The sequence below is a fragment of the Hermetia illucens genome, chromosome 4 (genome assembly GCF_905115235.1).
Source record: "Hermetia illucens chromosome 4, iHerIll2.2.curated.20191125, whole genome shotgun sequence".
NCBI classification, from domain to species: Eukaryota; Metazoa; Arthropoda; class Insecta; order Diptera; family Stratiomyidae; genus Hermetia; species Hermetia illucens.
The window spans coordinates 74,968,009-74,984,495 of NC_051852.1; the positions used below are offsets into that span (position 1 = coordinate 74,968,009).

Consider the following 16,487-nt stretch of genomic DNA (forward strand, 5'->3'; position numbering starts at 1 on the left):
ATTTCGTGTTGTAGAAATCGTGAAAATCGTTATAGAAATCGTAAAAATCGTTATTTCGTATTGTAGTATTGTGTCATTTGCTTCCCTGTTTCTATAAATACTTGTAACTGTGAGTAGGACCATAGTACTTTCTGTGCATTTGTACATCGGTAGTGGAAATATGACGTGCAAAATATCATCTGACAACTTTTGCTACGTTTGTGGAGAAATGTATTTAAAATGAAGTCGGAAAGGTTTTCCGATGAATGATGAATCAGTGCCGGAACAGTATAAATAAGCCAATAAGTCATGAGACAGATTGTTATTTCTGTTTGACGCAACCCGCAACCTTACGTCAACGTTCAACAGCATATTCCGATTCGCTACCGAAGCCGAAATTAGCGGTGGCACATCCTTCTTCTGGAATAAAGCGGCAAAGAACGTCGGAAACTGAGAGCCAATAGCGCAGAGAATCTGAAGCGAGGAAACCCCACTTGATAAGTCAGGGTAAATTGCATGATTTGGTTCACGACCTTTATTTGCCGAAATCGAAGGCAGAAGCCCCTACATCACGACTGCAACATGAGGATGGGTATTTTTCCTCTGAGTCACATACTATCGAAATCAATTACTGTTACTGTTCTGACATCCCCGGTGCTGCATCCCGGCAACAATATACTTCAGTTGAATAGCACCTTTTTATTTATGAAGGCAAAAATAACTTGAAGGGTGTCTTACTCCATGAAGGGAAAATTACGCAAAGAATGTGAAGGAAAGTTACGAATCGATGGAAACTATGCTAAAGTGCATCAAGTCATCAAGTCCATACTATCAGGGCTACAAGCCAAAGACGAGGCAATATCCTCTGTCTGCTTGAAGAAGGAAGATAGGACATTTAGCGAGAATGAGGAAGACAGGGTACACCTGCTACTCAGAACTCATTTCCCGGGGTCCTACCCCATGTCAAGCGACAACATTCTGCCTGAAACCCCAACAACGAATAAAAGGGGAAGAAAGGAGAACTGGAAAGTAGCAAAAGAGGTATACCCAGGAGCTATGCTAAGGTGAGCAGTGCGAACTTTTAAACCACTGAAATGACTCGGAGTAGATTACATTTTCATCATCATCATCATCAACGGCGCAACAACCGGTATCCGGTCTAGGCCTGCCTTAATAAGGAACTCCAAACATCCCGGTTTTGCGCCGAGGTCCACCAATTCGATATCCCTAAAAGCTGTCTGGCGTCCTGACCTACGCCATCACTCCATCTTAGGCAGGGTCTGCCTCGTCTTCTTTTTCTACCATAATAATTGCCCTTACAGGCTTTCCGGATGGGATCATCCTAATCGATACGGATTAAGTGACCCGCCCACCGTAACCTATTGAGCCTGATTTTATCCAGAACCTGACGGTCATGATATCGCCCATAGATTTCGTCATTGTGTAGGCTACGGAATCGTCCATCCTCATTTAGGGGGCCAAAAATTCTTCGGAGGATTCTTCTCTCGAACGCGGTCACGAGTTCGCAATTTTTCTTGCTAAGAACCCAAGTTTCCGAGGAATCTATGAGGACTGGCAAGATCATAGTCTTGTACAGTAAGAGCTTTGACCCTATGGTGAGACGTTTCGGGAACAGTTTTTGTAAGCTGAAATAGGCTCTTTTGGCTGCCATCATCGTAGCTGTTATCGGTTGTGATTTTCGACCCTAGATAGGAGAAATTGTCAACGGTCTCAAAGTCGTATTCTCCTATCCTTATTCTTCCTGTTTGACCAGTGCGGTTTGATGTTGTTGGTTGGTTCGTTTTCGGTGCTGACGTTGTCACCATATATTTTGTCTTGCCTTCATTGATGTGCTGCCCAAGATCTCGCGCCGATTGCCGCCTGCTCGATCTGGATGAAGGCAGTTTGTACGTCTCGGGTCGTTCTTCCCATGATGTGGATATCGTCAGCATAGACCGGTAGTTGGGTGGACTTAAAGAGGATCGTACCTCTTGCATTTACATCAGCATCACGGATCACTTTCTCGAGGGCCAGGTTAAAGAGGACACATGATAGGGCATCCCCTTATCGTGTTGATGTCGAATGATCTTGAGAGTGATCCTGCTGCTTTTATCTGGCCTCGCACATTGGTCAGAGTCAGCCTAGTCAGTCTTATTAATTCCGTCGGGATACCGAATTCTCTCATGGTTGTGTACAGTTTTACCCTGGCTATGCTATCATAGGCGGCTTTAAAGTCGATGAATAGATGGTGCAACTGTTGTCCATATGCCAACAGTTTTTCCATCGCTTGCCGCACAGAGAATACTGATCTGTTGCTGATTTGCCTGGAATGAAGCCTCTTTGGCAGAAGTCAATGATGTTCTGGGCGTATGGGACTATCCGGCCTAGCAAGATAGAGGAGAATATCTTATAGATGGTACTCAGCAACGTGATACCTCTAAAATTGCTGCACTGTGTGATATCTCCCTTTTTTATGTATGAGGCAGATAATGCTTCGTTGCCAATCGTCAGGCATTAGTTCGCTGTCCCATACCTTGAGCACAAGTTGATGAACCACTTGGTGTAACTGGTCGCCTCCATACATATTTAACCAATTCGGCTGTAATTCCATCGGCTCCTGGCGACTTATGATTTTTAAACCGATGAATTGCACGGACTGTTTCTCCTAAACTTGGTGGTGGCAATATTTGTCCGTCGTCTTCAGTTGGCGGGACCTCCAACTCGCCGATGTTCTGGTTGTTCAGTAGTTCATCATTCTAATATGCCCATTCTGTCGGAAATCAGATTTCCCTCTTTGTCTCGGCAGGATGAGCATCGAAGTGTATAAGGCTTCCTCCTGCTGACTTGTTGGTAAAGCTTCCGCCTTCTATGCCTGGTGCGGTTGCTCCCTGTATTTTTCTAGTTCACAGACTTGTTGGTTCTCCCAGGCTTCCTTTTTCCGTCTGTGAAGTCGCTTCTCCGCTCGACGGAGTTGATGATTAGTCTTTTCATTTTCCCAGCACTAATCCAGAGAGGCCTAGGAATCATCTTAGAGTCTCTTGTGAGGGTGATAAGGGAGAGCATATATACCAAGAGAGGATCTTTTTCACCCTAAATCTTTCAGACCAATTTTCCTAAAATCGTTCGTACTCAAAACGGTGGAGAAGGTCATAGACAACTATATTAGAACTAACATTCTAAGGGTAATCCCCTACATCACTGCTAACACGCTTTCCGGGCAGGACGGTCAACTGAAATTGCTGTGTATCAGCTGACGGATATACTACGTGATGCCATAGAAACAAAAGAAATAGCACTGTGCGCGTTTTTCGATATCGAAGGAGCATTCGACAACACATCGCACACACTATACAAGATGCCCTGAGCCGCAAGGGAGTGGGAAACACCCTGGCATTCTGGATGGCAAAATGCCTAGCTGCTAGGCAAATAGAAGTACCGACAGGTAAAAATTCTATTGTCATGAACACTACTCAAGGATGGCCACAGGGCGGGGTACTATCGCCGCTTATGTGGAGTATGGTAGTGGACGAACTCCTGGACGTGCTAACAAATACTGGAATACAGGTTCAGGGTTACGCGGCCGACATTGTTTTAATCTGTAGGGGCAAATTTGAAGATATCCTACGTGATAGAATCCAAACTGGACTAAGGGTTACTAGTGCCTGGTGCGGGAATTGAGGATCAATCCAGCCAAAACCACCATAGTCCAGCCATAAGGTTATATGACATTGAAGAGATATGAGAAACATAGGTCAAATATTCGGGAATTACGCTAGACCAAAAATTACTCTGGAAGACACATGTCGGAAACACTTGTCGGAAAGCCACGAGGGCTGTGATGACTTGTAGGCCCACAGAAAGAAAAAAATGGAGATACTACTTTGGATATATACTGCAATAGTAAGGCCAATGATCGCTTATGGAACGGTAATCTGGGCAGAAAAAGCCAAACTCAGCACACAAACTCCAAAGACTGGCTTGGGTGTGTATCAGTGGGGCAATGAGGACGTGCCCAACGGTATCCCTGGAGGTCCATCTGGGATTAAATCCTCTGCCCCCCATCTGCATATACAGATGCAGGCAATATTCAGGATGGCCAGGAGTATCAGTAAGGCCAAGCAGCGATCAAGTCACTTAGGTCTAACCAGGTGAACTATATACTGGTACGGGAATGCCTTGAGAGACTGAATACGCTCGGCTCGTCCAACAAAGTCTGGATACTCTGGGTTCCAGGCCATGCTGGGGTGGAAGGCAATGAAGCAGCGGATGAACTAGTCAAGAAGGGAGCAGGGACGTCTTTACAGGGCCAGAACCCTTCTGTGAAATCGGAAACGGTTTTATGGTTATGATATTAAGAATCCGTACCTCTGTTGAGGGAACTATACTGGGCGGGCCTCTCAAGAATGGAGCAGTACAGCGTGCTTATTGGGGAAACGAACCCATGCGCACAAAGAATATGCTTAAACCTCATCAAAAAGAACCTCCGAATCATAGTGGGAATTTTCATTAGTCACTGTCGGCTAAATTATCACCTAGGGAAGCTAAGGATATCTAGGGAAACTGCCTGCAGGTTTTGTGCGAAGCGTGATGAAACCTCTATACACGTCCTGGGACATTGTCCGGCAATTGCGGAAAGTAGGTCGAGGCTATTGGAGAACACTTAATACCAGATGCAAAAGTTCCTGACGGTTATAGGCTTGCTTGAGATACTATGATTAATAGGTACACTGTAACCAACAAAAGGGACAATAGTTCTTTAAGGACGCGGTGCACTTTCCCTTAACAGAATAATAATAATCAGGGCTACAAGGCGATAATACGAAATATCTATGCTTCCTATGTTTATGGGATAGTGACAATCGTAAGCAACACTAAAATCGACGTACTTTGCTGCTACGAGAACATGGGATCAATATCATGAATACTCCTCTCGTTGCACATCAGGGTCGACTGTTAGATAAATTTCACTAAAAATTGGCAGTTAATGTATCAATGATATTACCTCTGAAGCAGAAATTCAAAATTTCACCTACCAAGCTTGAATCTGGCATTTTCGGTGGACCTCAAATGAAGGCGCTGTATAAAGACAATGTATTCAGTGATTGAATTAGAAGCAATTCAACTTGAATTAGAAGCATGGGAAGCATATAGGGAATAGGTGATGACGGCTTTTCGGTTTCTTACCAGGGCAGAGGCAAATTTGAACTTTAGTGCTGTATAACTCAGTACTTCTTATCGGATCTGAAATAGTATATACATAGTTTGAAAGATAATTTAGTTTTCTTTCTAAGCAAATGTTAGTTGTCGAAATTTGATCTCGTATACACCCTGCAGGTCGTTTTAAGCGAAATTGTACCCTAAGAACATAAATTTACATTTAAAAAAAATTCACGAAAGGAAAAATTTTTAAACATGAAATTGTTAGTTGCAATTATTAGAGTTAACCAATGTCATTAATGATGCGTGTGAATATATCTGTCGAAATCAATCGGGGTAGAGCTCTTTAAGAAAACAATGGTCAATGGAAAATGACATCAATCGAAAAGACTAGCCCTTGTAGTCATCAGACGCCGATACCATAGAAAATGATTTGTATGTAATAAAGTTCCCAATAGCTGGGAACATTTTAGAAACAACAAACTAACTCGATCTTTGACGAAAAAGGATATAGTGGGCATTCATACCAAAACATGTGGAAAAATTGTTCGAAATTTGACAGATGATACGTTCTACTCAAATAAAATGTTACTACATTTCTCACTATATTTTGCGAAAATTGACTGGAAACGCCCCATAAGTTTACCTTATAATCATCAAGTGTTGCAGTAATACAGACTATAATATTGAGCCTTATACTACTAGTTGATGGAAATCTCACTATTAATAAATAACAAAGTTACGGTGGGTCAAAGTTGTAGCTTCTGTGTAAATTTACTGCAATCTAAACATCACCATCATAGTAAAGCGGACAGTCTGGTATGCTAAATGCATGAAAATTACGAGCTACGTACAACAGACAATCAGTGTGAAGTCGAAACCTACCATATCGCTAACATTAAAAATATTTCATACACTTCTAGTTCTCCAAACGACATGAATCTAACGGCAAAATCACAAAAACAAATCTAGTATTTTAAAAAAAAATTAAAAAAAAGTGATTAATCTTAAAGGTCATCCCCCTTAATTCTGTACTGAATCCTCGTTGCCCCTGTGATGATTATGTTTGGAATTTCGCGCTGCTGTTGAATTATTACCTAGAAAAGTTAAATATGATAATAATTGTGGTGGTTCAAATGAAATGAAAAAAAAACAAGTCGGTAAACCGGAAGTTTGACGCTATGTGAGGAGCATAACGTAGTTCTCCATTGGCTGACAGCATTGACCCGAAATATTTAAATCGCTCAGTTCTGGGCAGGTTACTGCCATTGCCAGAACTCAGCAATTTAAATATATCGAGTCAATGCTATCAACCAATGGAGAACTGCATAATGAAATTGCTTCACGCATTAACGCAGCCTGGATGAGGTGGCATTCCACAACTGGTGTTCTTTGTAATCGGCGTATCAGCGCACGTCCCAAATCTAAAATTTAATGCAATGTCGTCCGTCTACCGCTCTCTATAGTCCTGAGTGTTGGCCGACTATAAAAGACAATGAGGCATCTTGCGGTAATGGGGACGAAGATGCTGCATTGCACTGGTGGCGTGACACGTTTTGATCACGTCTGAAATGAGAATATCCGCTATTGACATGGATTTGCACCGATCGTGGAAAAACTGCGAGGGAGGTGTTTTCGATGGTGTGGTCACGTAATTCTCACTAATGAGAATTCAATAACCAGTATTGGTCAGAACATCGAAGTCAATGGTAAGCAACCAAAAAGCCGGCCAAAACAATGGTGGCTTGATACACTGGATGGGGATTTAAAAGTCTCGCGATTACATTTTGATCAGGCATTTGATAAAGTAAAATGACAAAACCGATCACGACGAACCGACCCCGCTTGTGAACTGAAGGCTGAAGAAAAAGAAAAAGATGTGAGGGGCGACGTGTGCACGACAGCTTCGTGTAATATAGCTAAAAATCCCATTGCCCTCTATTTTCTAGAAAACGATTTAAATAAATAATTTGATCGAAAGCGCTATATTCACTATTGAGTCAACCTCATACGCTTTACACTCTGAGTTTAATATTACTAGCAAATGCCAAGAATGCTACCTACATCAAATATAAAACAAGTCGGGAAACCGGAAGCTGGACGCTTCAGGTACGAAAGGTTTTGTGTATTTCTTAATACGTAGCACGTAATATATGCATATGTCCACTTTCGGGTGATATTGACATTAATAGCCTTCAATTTTCAAAGAAGCAACAATTTCGACGTATTATAAATTTGTTAGTAATAGTACGATTTCCATCAAACTTGGTATGATCATGCTCTACATTATAGCCTACACCACTGCAGAATTTCGTGCCGCTAGGATGAATTTAAGGGGGGTTTCCAGCCAATTACATATAGTAATATACTATTATTAACTTTCTTTGAGCGGATATCGGTATGAAAGGTATTTCGGAGCCAAGGCACCATATAGTGACAGCCTCCTGATTTTTTTCAGATTTTTCGGTTTGGTAGTTTCTGAGAATGGCCCCCTTAAAGAAATGATCACTTTCAACCCCCCGCGCTCTCCACGTTTCCAAGAAATGTCAAAACTAAGCCCGGCTTCGAAAATTACTAATCGAGACCTTTAATTTGATACCCCACATGACTATATTTGATGAAAAAAAATTTTACACCCCCCTTTTGCATGTATGGGGACCCCCCCTTAAATTCAACGTAAAAGGATGTAACTCACTGTATATGTGAGCGTTCACAGTTCCCACCTTTCTACCAAATTTGGGGTCAATCGCTATAATCGTCTCCGAGAAAAATGCGTGTGACGGACAGACAGACAGACAGACAGACAGACAGACAGACAGACAGACAGACGGACAGACAGACAGACAGACAGACAGACGGTAAACCGATTTTAATAAGGTTTTGTGTTTACACAAAACCTTAAAAAGGCTGGGGAGGATTAGATTCTTCTTGAACGGAATTTCAATCTTTCATGCGAATGTCAATTATTCCCGTTAATTATGACGTTAGCAGCTTATTTGCATGGCTTTCGTGCGAAATTATTAAGTTTGAACTGCTATAACTTTGGCGTTAATGCCCAGATTTCCATGAAATTTAGCACGTGTAGACGAAATATTATCCTCTATGCTGGTACAAATTTTGGAAGTCCTAGGATGATTTTAAGAGGGGTTTTTCAGTAAATTTCTAAAGGTTAGTTAGCAGATATCGGAATGGAACATATTTTGAGGCCTAGATTTCATCTAAGCGCACCACCCTGATTTTTTTCGAAGTTTTAGGTTTGGTAGTTTCCGAGAATGAGTCCTGTCTCATTTTAAGTGCATACATTTTGACTCCTTACTCACGTACTTTGCAATTCACATCAAAACTAAGCAGTTCAGTCAGTTTCGGAAAGTACTAATCGAGACCTTTCATTTGATATCGTACACGACAATATCCGGTGAAAAAAATGTTTGAATTCCCCCTTTGCATGTATGGGGAGCCCCCCTTTAAACTCCACTTAAATTTATGCCACTCGCTGTATGCGTGGGATTTCATAGTTCCCACCTTCCATCAAATTTCGTTGGGATCGGTTTAGCCGTTTTGGAGAAAAGTGCGTATGACAGACAGACAGACAGACATAATAAGGTTTTCTTTTACACAAAACCTTAACAATGAGAAGGAGAGCTGTGTGGATGCTCTATATAAGTACAAGGGGTACATATTCTTTTTCTGTTTTTATCTGAAGGCTGTGCTGTCATCTGTGTATATTTTTGGGACCCGATTTTCGGTTATTTCATGTTGAAAATTGCGGGGCAAGATCATTTTCGGAAGAAAAGTGGGAACAGGGTAGAATTTTGCATACTAGATTACTGATCTACATAGTAATGAAAAAAATAGTCAATAGTCCATCCTGTTCCATTTGAATTTTATGTATGCATCCAAAATGGAAACGCGTTTCCGGAAAAAAAAGTCAAAAATAATTAAACCGTTGATATCCAATGTTATCCAGTTTCATCCCGACGTAATTCTTCCAAGCAGAAGCGGATTCTTGTATTGAAAAAGTATTCTTGGCAAGTGAACAATTAACCCCGGCACCATTTCACAGTAACATCATTCGTAATCACTTAATCAAATAAGAACTACTTCTGGATGTTTTCATCTATTATTTTTCGACCTCGAGGGTTGCATTCACCCCTTGTTATTTCAAATAAACTGTGACAGATGCGAGTGAAATCTTTCGTTCCGCTCAATGAATTCCCGAAATCAATCCCGGAACTGGTAGAGTATATCAATCTGATTACATGGGCCCAGTAGTGTGTAATGACTTTTTACTTTTCCCAAATTGAAAGTCAGGAAGGAAGCTGTTGCCCGCTACTTGTTACGGCCATTAATATCTCGTTCCACTTGTTACTGTGGCTTCCAAAAATCAACACTTTGTGCAATTCATCTTCAAACGCGATGATTGATAGTATGATGCAGACAATGTGAATGTTTTTCATCTCATCTCCATTTACGACCCCTACCTCCTGCAGGGTTGGTCATATCCACTTGCACGTCGTATCCTCGAAGGATATATCCGTGTCTACTGGTACGCAATATTTCGCTTTTTTATTTGATTTTCAGGCAGAGTTGGCTGCGTCCTTGGAGTTTATTAATTTTTGATTTATGATTGTTGACTTTCAGAAAAGATGCTTTCTTGCGCCATTTTTGATCAAAGTGCGAGTAGTGGATGTAGTGTGTGGACGGTCAGGCAGTTACCTCAATGGTCGGCTATCCATTGTAAGCAGCGGAGACGTACTTGCACAATCTTCTATCTGCTATTATCCTTTCAACTTGTTTATGTTCAACGATAAATTACAACCTGTTAGCATTTTCTGGGAGAGGATTTATGAAGGCTTCACATGTTAAGTGTTCTGGCAATAAATCATGAAATATAAGCTTTTGGTCACTAAACGTCCCATCTACGCCAATTGATAGGCAATGTAGATGGTTGGTTGGACTGAGGTGAAATCGGAGTCAATTATCCTAGGTTCCGATCAGATTTGGAAAGGCTTGGTTAGCAAGTTGGAAAGATTGTTTAAAGATTTGTTTTTGATGTTTTACGATTTCGAAAAATATGTAATAAAGAGGTTCAAATAATACGAAATGGAAGGTCTCTTAGTAGTTTCTAAAGCGGATGTTAGTGTTGGTTTTAGTTGGGAGAAGTCTAATCCGTTTTTCAAAACTACATAGCTCAGGAAAAAAACTTGAAAAAGTATCAAGAGCTGCCCGTATACGATACATAGGTCTAGAGGTACACTTCATTCCAATAATTACTATATTAATATGTGTTTGCTAGCTAACTTTGATTTTGCAGTATTATTGGCTATATTGGCTGTACTATATCGCGAAGTTCGATTTAAATTCTACTACTGACTTGATTGTTTCTTTTGTGGAAATTTACTGCACCCATTACAAACATTGAATTCCGATTTTCGATTTGTTTAAAGCTTACCGAAGTTGGATTGATGAGAAGAATGTGTTGAGGCGCGGGCATATCACTCGACCAAACAGTATATTGCACCCTCTTTGGTGAAAATCCCCGCTGGAAGCTGCAAGTGAAATCAAATTATGAAAGTTAAAATAATTTGACAGCAAGAAAATAGAATTATTCACAAAAATATGAAAATTTTGTACTAAAAGTAGCACAGTTATAAAATGGAAAGGTTATTCATAAAGCTAGAAAAACGGACTAACTCTAGAAAACACAAGACTAATCTCCGATCAACGGATACTTATCTTGATTTTTCACTTTGGAAATAGTGAAAAGCCGCAGGGGACTATGTTGGATCTACACGTAGGCTCAAGTTTCTAATATTATATGTTGCCAAAAAGTGTTCCACAATGTTCGCTGAATGTGCTGGTATGTTCCCATTATAAAAAAAGAAAGCTCGACTTTTTAAAAACGTTATTGTCTTCTTCTTGGTTTGTTTGAAAATCTTTTCAGAACTTCTAGATGGAACAGTTTATTGATCCATAATGCAAACATCTTCATAATTGAAAGGAGTAATTAAGAAGGGTTCAGCCCTACTGCGAATTTGATGTGGTTTTTCGGCCAAAGTTCCAATGGATGCTTCGACGCTGGTCCATGTAGTTGTAATGTAAGACCATTATTAAAAATTCAGCATTTCTTACAGGTAATAATCTTTTTGAGCATATTTAGTAGCCTTTTCCAAATCGTTCTTGTTATTCACTTCTACTCTACCATGAACACTTTCAGTATGTTATCCTTTGGCTCATTTTCCATTGACTTTGATATTCAGGTCCATATTAGTCGGAAAGTTCTCGCCAGAATACGCTGATCATAAAGAATACCAGCCTTTGTCCCATTTGGAAATATCTCAGCATATTAAGCCACCATCGTTCTGGTTGGCCCTTTGGTCATTTCCCATCAACTTCGATGTTCAAACCAGTCATGGCATATAAGTTCCTGTTAGCACGAATTAGATGTCAATTTATACGCAACGGTGCAGCCCCATATTGATCGCGGGTGTGCTAATTTCGAATGTTGTCATGAGGTGTTATGTCACTGGTCCAATCTTTGTCTCCACTGCACCATGACGCTGTTCATTGTCTTTAATAGTCGGCCGACAACCAAAACCATAGGGAGCGACTAGGCGAACGACATTCCGATAAATTTTAGATTTAAGGTGTTCAGTGATGTGTCTGGTGAAGTAATTTCATTACATTTATCATTGGCTGATAACATTGATCCAAGATATTTAGTCAGTTCTTGGTAGGTTGACTCCCTGAGAGTGATAGTACTTATTTCATTGGATCGGCCGTCTTAAATTCTGTTTTATTGAGATTCAGTCTGGGACTGTGTTGCAAGAAACAATCATTCAACTTTTGGACAAGTTTCTCAAGACCAGCTTTGCTTTTAAACGCTAGGAAAACATATCCCGGGTGACAGTGTCCATAACAAGAACGAAGCGGGATGGTAATAAATACTGTAATTTTTCCATAACAAGAACGAAGCGGGATGGTAATAAATACCGTAATTTTTCGTAGCACATGAGTTCCTCTGGCACTAGTTATTGCCAGAGAGCATATTAGATGAGTTTTTGTGACGCACGGTCAAATGTCTATTTAGTGGCCTGGAGTGGTCCACTATTCTTTTTTAGCACCTGCGAAACGATAAAGGCACACAAATACTGTGCCCCACTCGAAGAAATGCACCAAAAATTGAGAATACAACGGCCGAGATTAGTCAACAAAGATGGTGTGAGACTCCTTAATGACAATGCACGACCCCATGTATCCAGAACAATGATTCAAAACTTGAACGAATTGCAGTATGAGACTCTGGCTCATCCACCATATTCACCGGACCTTTCGCCAACCGACTACTACTTTTTTAAGTATTTGGATCATTTTTTGGCGGAAAAACAATTTAGGAATCAAGACGCCATCAAAATTGCCTTCAACGAATTTATCAACACCCGACAGTTGGATTTCTATGAAACTGGCATACATGCTCTTGATACTCGCTGGGAGAAGTGTTTTGAATCTACTGGCACCTATTCTGATGAAATAAGTAAATTTTTGTAAGCTTTACAGTCGTTTCAAATTTTAGTACCAAAACGGCCATTTCGTTTGCAGCAACCTAATATGATAATTAATATATGGCTTCAATTTGTGAACTGACTGCAAAGCCTCCTGAAGTCCACCCTAGAATCATAAAATTTTGCAGTTCATTGGCCTAGGCATGTTTTCCAATAATAAAATAGTGGCATAAGCATTTTATTATCAAGAGTTGGAAAAGCTAAGAAGTTTTTACATATATCAAGATTTAACAATGCGAGCTGTTCTTAGTGTATGCTAAGTGGACCATACATTCAGTGTCGAGGTGGTTACTGATTAATATGATATTTTTTTGGTAAAAACATGCTTAGTAGGTAATTTTGGAAACGAATAAAAGGTTCCCAATTTCATCAGATGTACAATTGGAAATTAAATAAGCAACGCACCCGGAAAGCTCACAAGCTGGGATAATGGAAAGCCATTAAGTGCTGCTAAATTATATGCACTTGGGTCACCACCTCCGCCGTCATTAGATTTTATTCATTCTGACAAGGCTTCAACTTCATGTCTATACCGATTTACACTTGAATTTCCCAGGCGCTATGCAACGACACGATTCCATACCACTTCCAGCTTCCAGGCTGGCTCTAGTTTCATCCTCTTGGGGAATATCAATTAAGCTCCAGCTCTAAACTTCCGATCTATTGTATTGTGGTTTAATTTGTGCATTGCAGTCAGCAGACGTACTAAATTTACGGCACATGCCCCACATATTCCATCGCTGTGGATACTGCAACGGTTCTGGGGTTCTAGAATTTTCCCGAATGATTGCATACGACACGACTTTATTAACAAGCTAACGTGTTGGCAAATCCAATTAACTTTCGAGGTGTATGTGAATGCACCCTTCGCTGCTCAGTTACGTGCAAACATTTGTAAACGCGCCACTACGGTTTCCAGATAGTAGAACCAACTTTCGGAGAATATTTTCACAGGCGCTATTGCTAATTTGAAAATCCTGTGCTCCCCTATCTACCTACATGACCCTGCACCTTTAGTGCTTACAGAATGCCGGTCAATCACAAATCTTGAATGACTTTAGAATATAAGTTAATCGCTGCGACATCCCAGTGTCGAAAAATTGGAACGTGGCACCTCAGAAAATATTGTACTCATTAATTCCAATCTCCATATAAATGATTGATGCTGATATTTAGTGTCAGTTAAGTGTTTTAAAAGACTCGCGAAGATAATAAGTGTCGCTGGGGATCCACAAGCACCCCCATTAAAATACGAATGAAATCACCATGCAAAATATCTCTTTAAGGAATTCGTTAGATCGCCAAGGCCCACATGGTTTTATTGTAGCGAATCAGCGAAACCTCCACCGCTCCTGCCACACAAGAGAAATTTTCCTGCTATTTGTTACTACTCGAATTTTAAAACACCATCATCCCCTCATCATGCGAATATAATTACTGCTTTCTCCACAGCATCGACAAAGTGGCGTCTATTTTTAGGTGTATTATGAATAAATGTGGTAGATTCGGCTGTGTGCCGCCATAAACTTCATAGCGAATTGTATACAAATTTCATCTGTTGGTCATTCTCAAAATAAAGTGGGTTTATGGCATTCCACACAGAATTTTCCTCGGAGACTAGCCGAATTTCGAGTCTATGAAAATATGAATCACTGGGATTTATTTGGTCCTCCTCGATAACTTCTGACAGTGCAGATACTTTATATAATTGCATACGAGTCCCCTCGAAATGAGTTTTGCTAAAACCGGACATGGACAATGGTGAACTTGCTTCGTGGCCAACTCCTGGCAATGAGGAAATGCTGGCACGGCGCTGTTGCATAGCGACGTACAAATCGGCGAATTAGTTTTGTAATTTTCTCCAAGTGTAAATCACTAAATTATTTTTAAATCTTTCAGAACTACTCCGGCAGCTGAAACACACATAAATACGTATTTGAAGCACCTTCTTCGCGCCTGATCAAAGCCACATTTGTTTTTTTGTTATTCTTCGGCTTGAATCATTACGATGTTGCCATATGGGCGTGTTTATGCTCCAGATAAATGTTAACAAATCGCCCGAACGACATAAAAAACAACTTTGTGATCCTATAAAACTGGTGCTGTACTGCATTCATCCCAATGAATTAACATTCATCCGTAGAATAAACAAAATGAGCCTCGTAACCACGCATCCACCCTTCGCTGCGAAGGTCACCCTGCGTTTAACTTTTGTGTACTGAATTTATTAGACAGGGGTGTGAAATGTGTTGATCAAATGCAGGAACCCCATGACAAAGCTGGGGATTATCAATCAGGCGAGAACTACCCTAGGAAAACAATAAGAAGTAGTTGCTCGATTGTGTCCTTCGGTCTTCCTCACTGTTTCCGAGTGTGCACCCTTCCAATTCACCCTCCAGAGTCTTGTTTGTGTATAGTTTGGACCACATGTCCGTTTGTCGTGGTGGTATTCAAAAGTGCTTAGCTGCCAACCAATATCTTAAATGCACTTTTATTGTTGCTAATAGAGACGTTGCACATTTGATTCGTGTTACGGATCAAGTTAATTATTGTTTACGTCGAGAGTCCTGGTGTTAATGTAATAATAATCGGAGCCGGAGGAATTTGGAAAAACTGCTCAATGCTGTTAAGAGTGCAGTAACAAACAGTTCCCACTTTTAAATTTTGGCTTTCCGTGATTTATTTAAAATTCTGAGTTAGAGAAACTGAAAAACTATGAAATGTTGGAAGGAGCGCGTTGAAATGAAACAATCTGAAACTCAATGCAAAAGTCTGGCACACCTGCTTGTTTTAAAATTGTTTTTCTTATCGAAATGAATGCTACATCTTAGATTTAGACGATTTCGGATAAGTTGCTGCTATTCGCAGCAACTATTTGAGCATCAAGGTACTCGTCGATTCCGGGAACCTTTCAATAATAACGTGGGTAAATAATTTCCAGATGTTTACCTATCGATAGCATAGTAGTGTAATTGAGCAATCTAATCCTGTTCGGTAGCGAGGTTGGTTCGTCTAGATCAGGTTCTCCAGTTTCCTTGGTCCGGGTGGACTCAAAAGTTTTCAAATCAACATCTAACATACCAAGCCATCGTTGTTTCAGTCTGCCTTTAAGTTATTTCCGTAATTCCTCTATTGTGGATACAACCCCATCACGATCACGATCATCCTCATTTTGAAGTTATACGTAGCTAGCTATTCCACCGATCCAGGACCACATTTTCGTCTCCAATACCATAAGGCAGGATCTGTTGTTTTTGATGGCAGGCCTTCCTCGGAATGATTGGGGGTGGTTGAATGTTAAATGTTCGATGAATCAGCGTCTATGAAAAGAAAAGAAGTAGCGATAGGACTGATAGACCAGTAGCTTACTCCAAACTACAATTTAATTTTATATATGTATATATATATTTCGGGAGCAACTTACTCCCTTCATCAGTACAAAGCTCAAGCTGGTTTTTTCGCAGATTTTTTGGTTAGGTAGTTTCGGGGAGTAAGTCCTTGAATTAGAAATGTATTTTTTCAATCTTGCACCATCCGTTTAATGCTGAAATTTATATTTGTATGGTGAAGCACTAAAAATATTAAATGACGGATTTTATTTGAGGCGCCATGGCTATATTTATATCCTTATTTTGCATGTCTGGCAACCTTGTCCCTTAAACTTCACGTTGGACAGCGTTTATCACCGGATGCGTGTCAGTTCTCAGTTTTAAAATCCGTGGCAAATTCTAATTCTTATTCTTATTATCATCATGGCCCAATAACATGTTTGTCAAGCCTCAGCAAACA

General features: G+C 40.4%; 2 protein-coding genes across 2 annotated transcripts in view; one reads left to right on the forward strand and one right to left on the reverse strand.

Annotated features, from left to right (window-relative positions):
* LOC119653481 (paired mesoderm homeobox protein 2B-like) overlaps positions 1-16,487 on the forward strand; it is an 82,936-nt gene that overhangs the window by 50,285 nt on the left and 16,164 nt on the right. The gene's annotated exons all lie outside the window — the stretch shown is intronic.
* LOC119653484 overlaps positions 6,104-16,487 on the reverse strand; it is a 55,178-nt gene continuing 44,794 nt past the window's right edge. Inside the window, exons 3-4 of the mRNA XM_038058112.1 lie at positions 10,589-10,685; positions 6,104-6,233 (exon numbers count right to left, since the gene is read on the reverse strand). Of these exons, the coding sequence (XP_037914040.1) occupies positions 6,144-6,233; positions 10,589-10,685 (187 nt within the window). The 3' untranslated portion in view covers positions 6,104-6,143. The remainder of the gene's footprint in view (positions 6,234-10,588; positions 10,686-16,487) is intronic.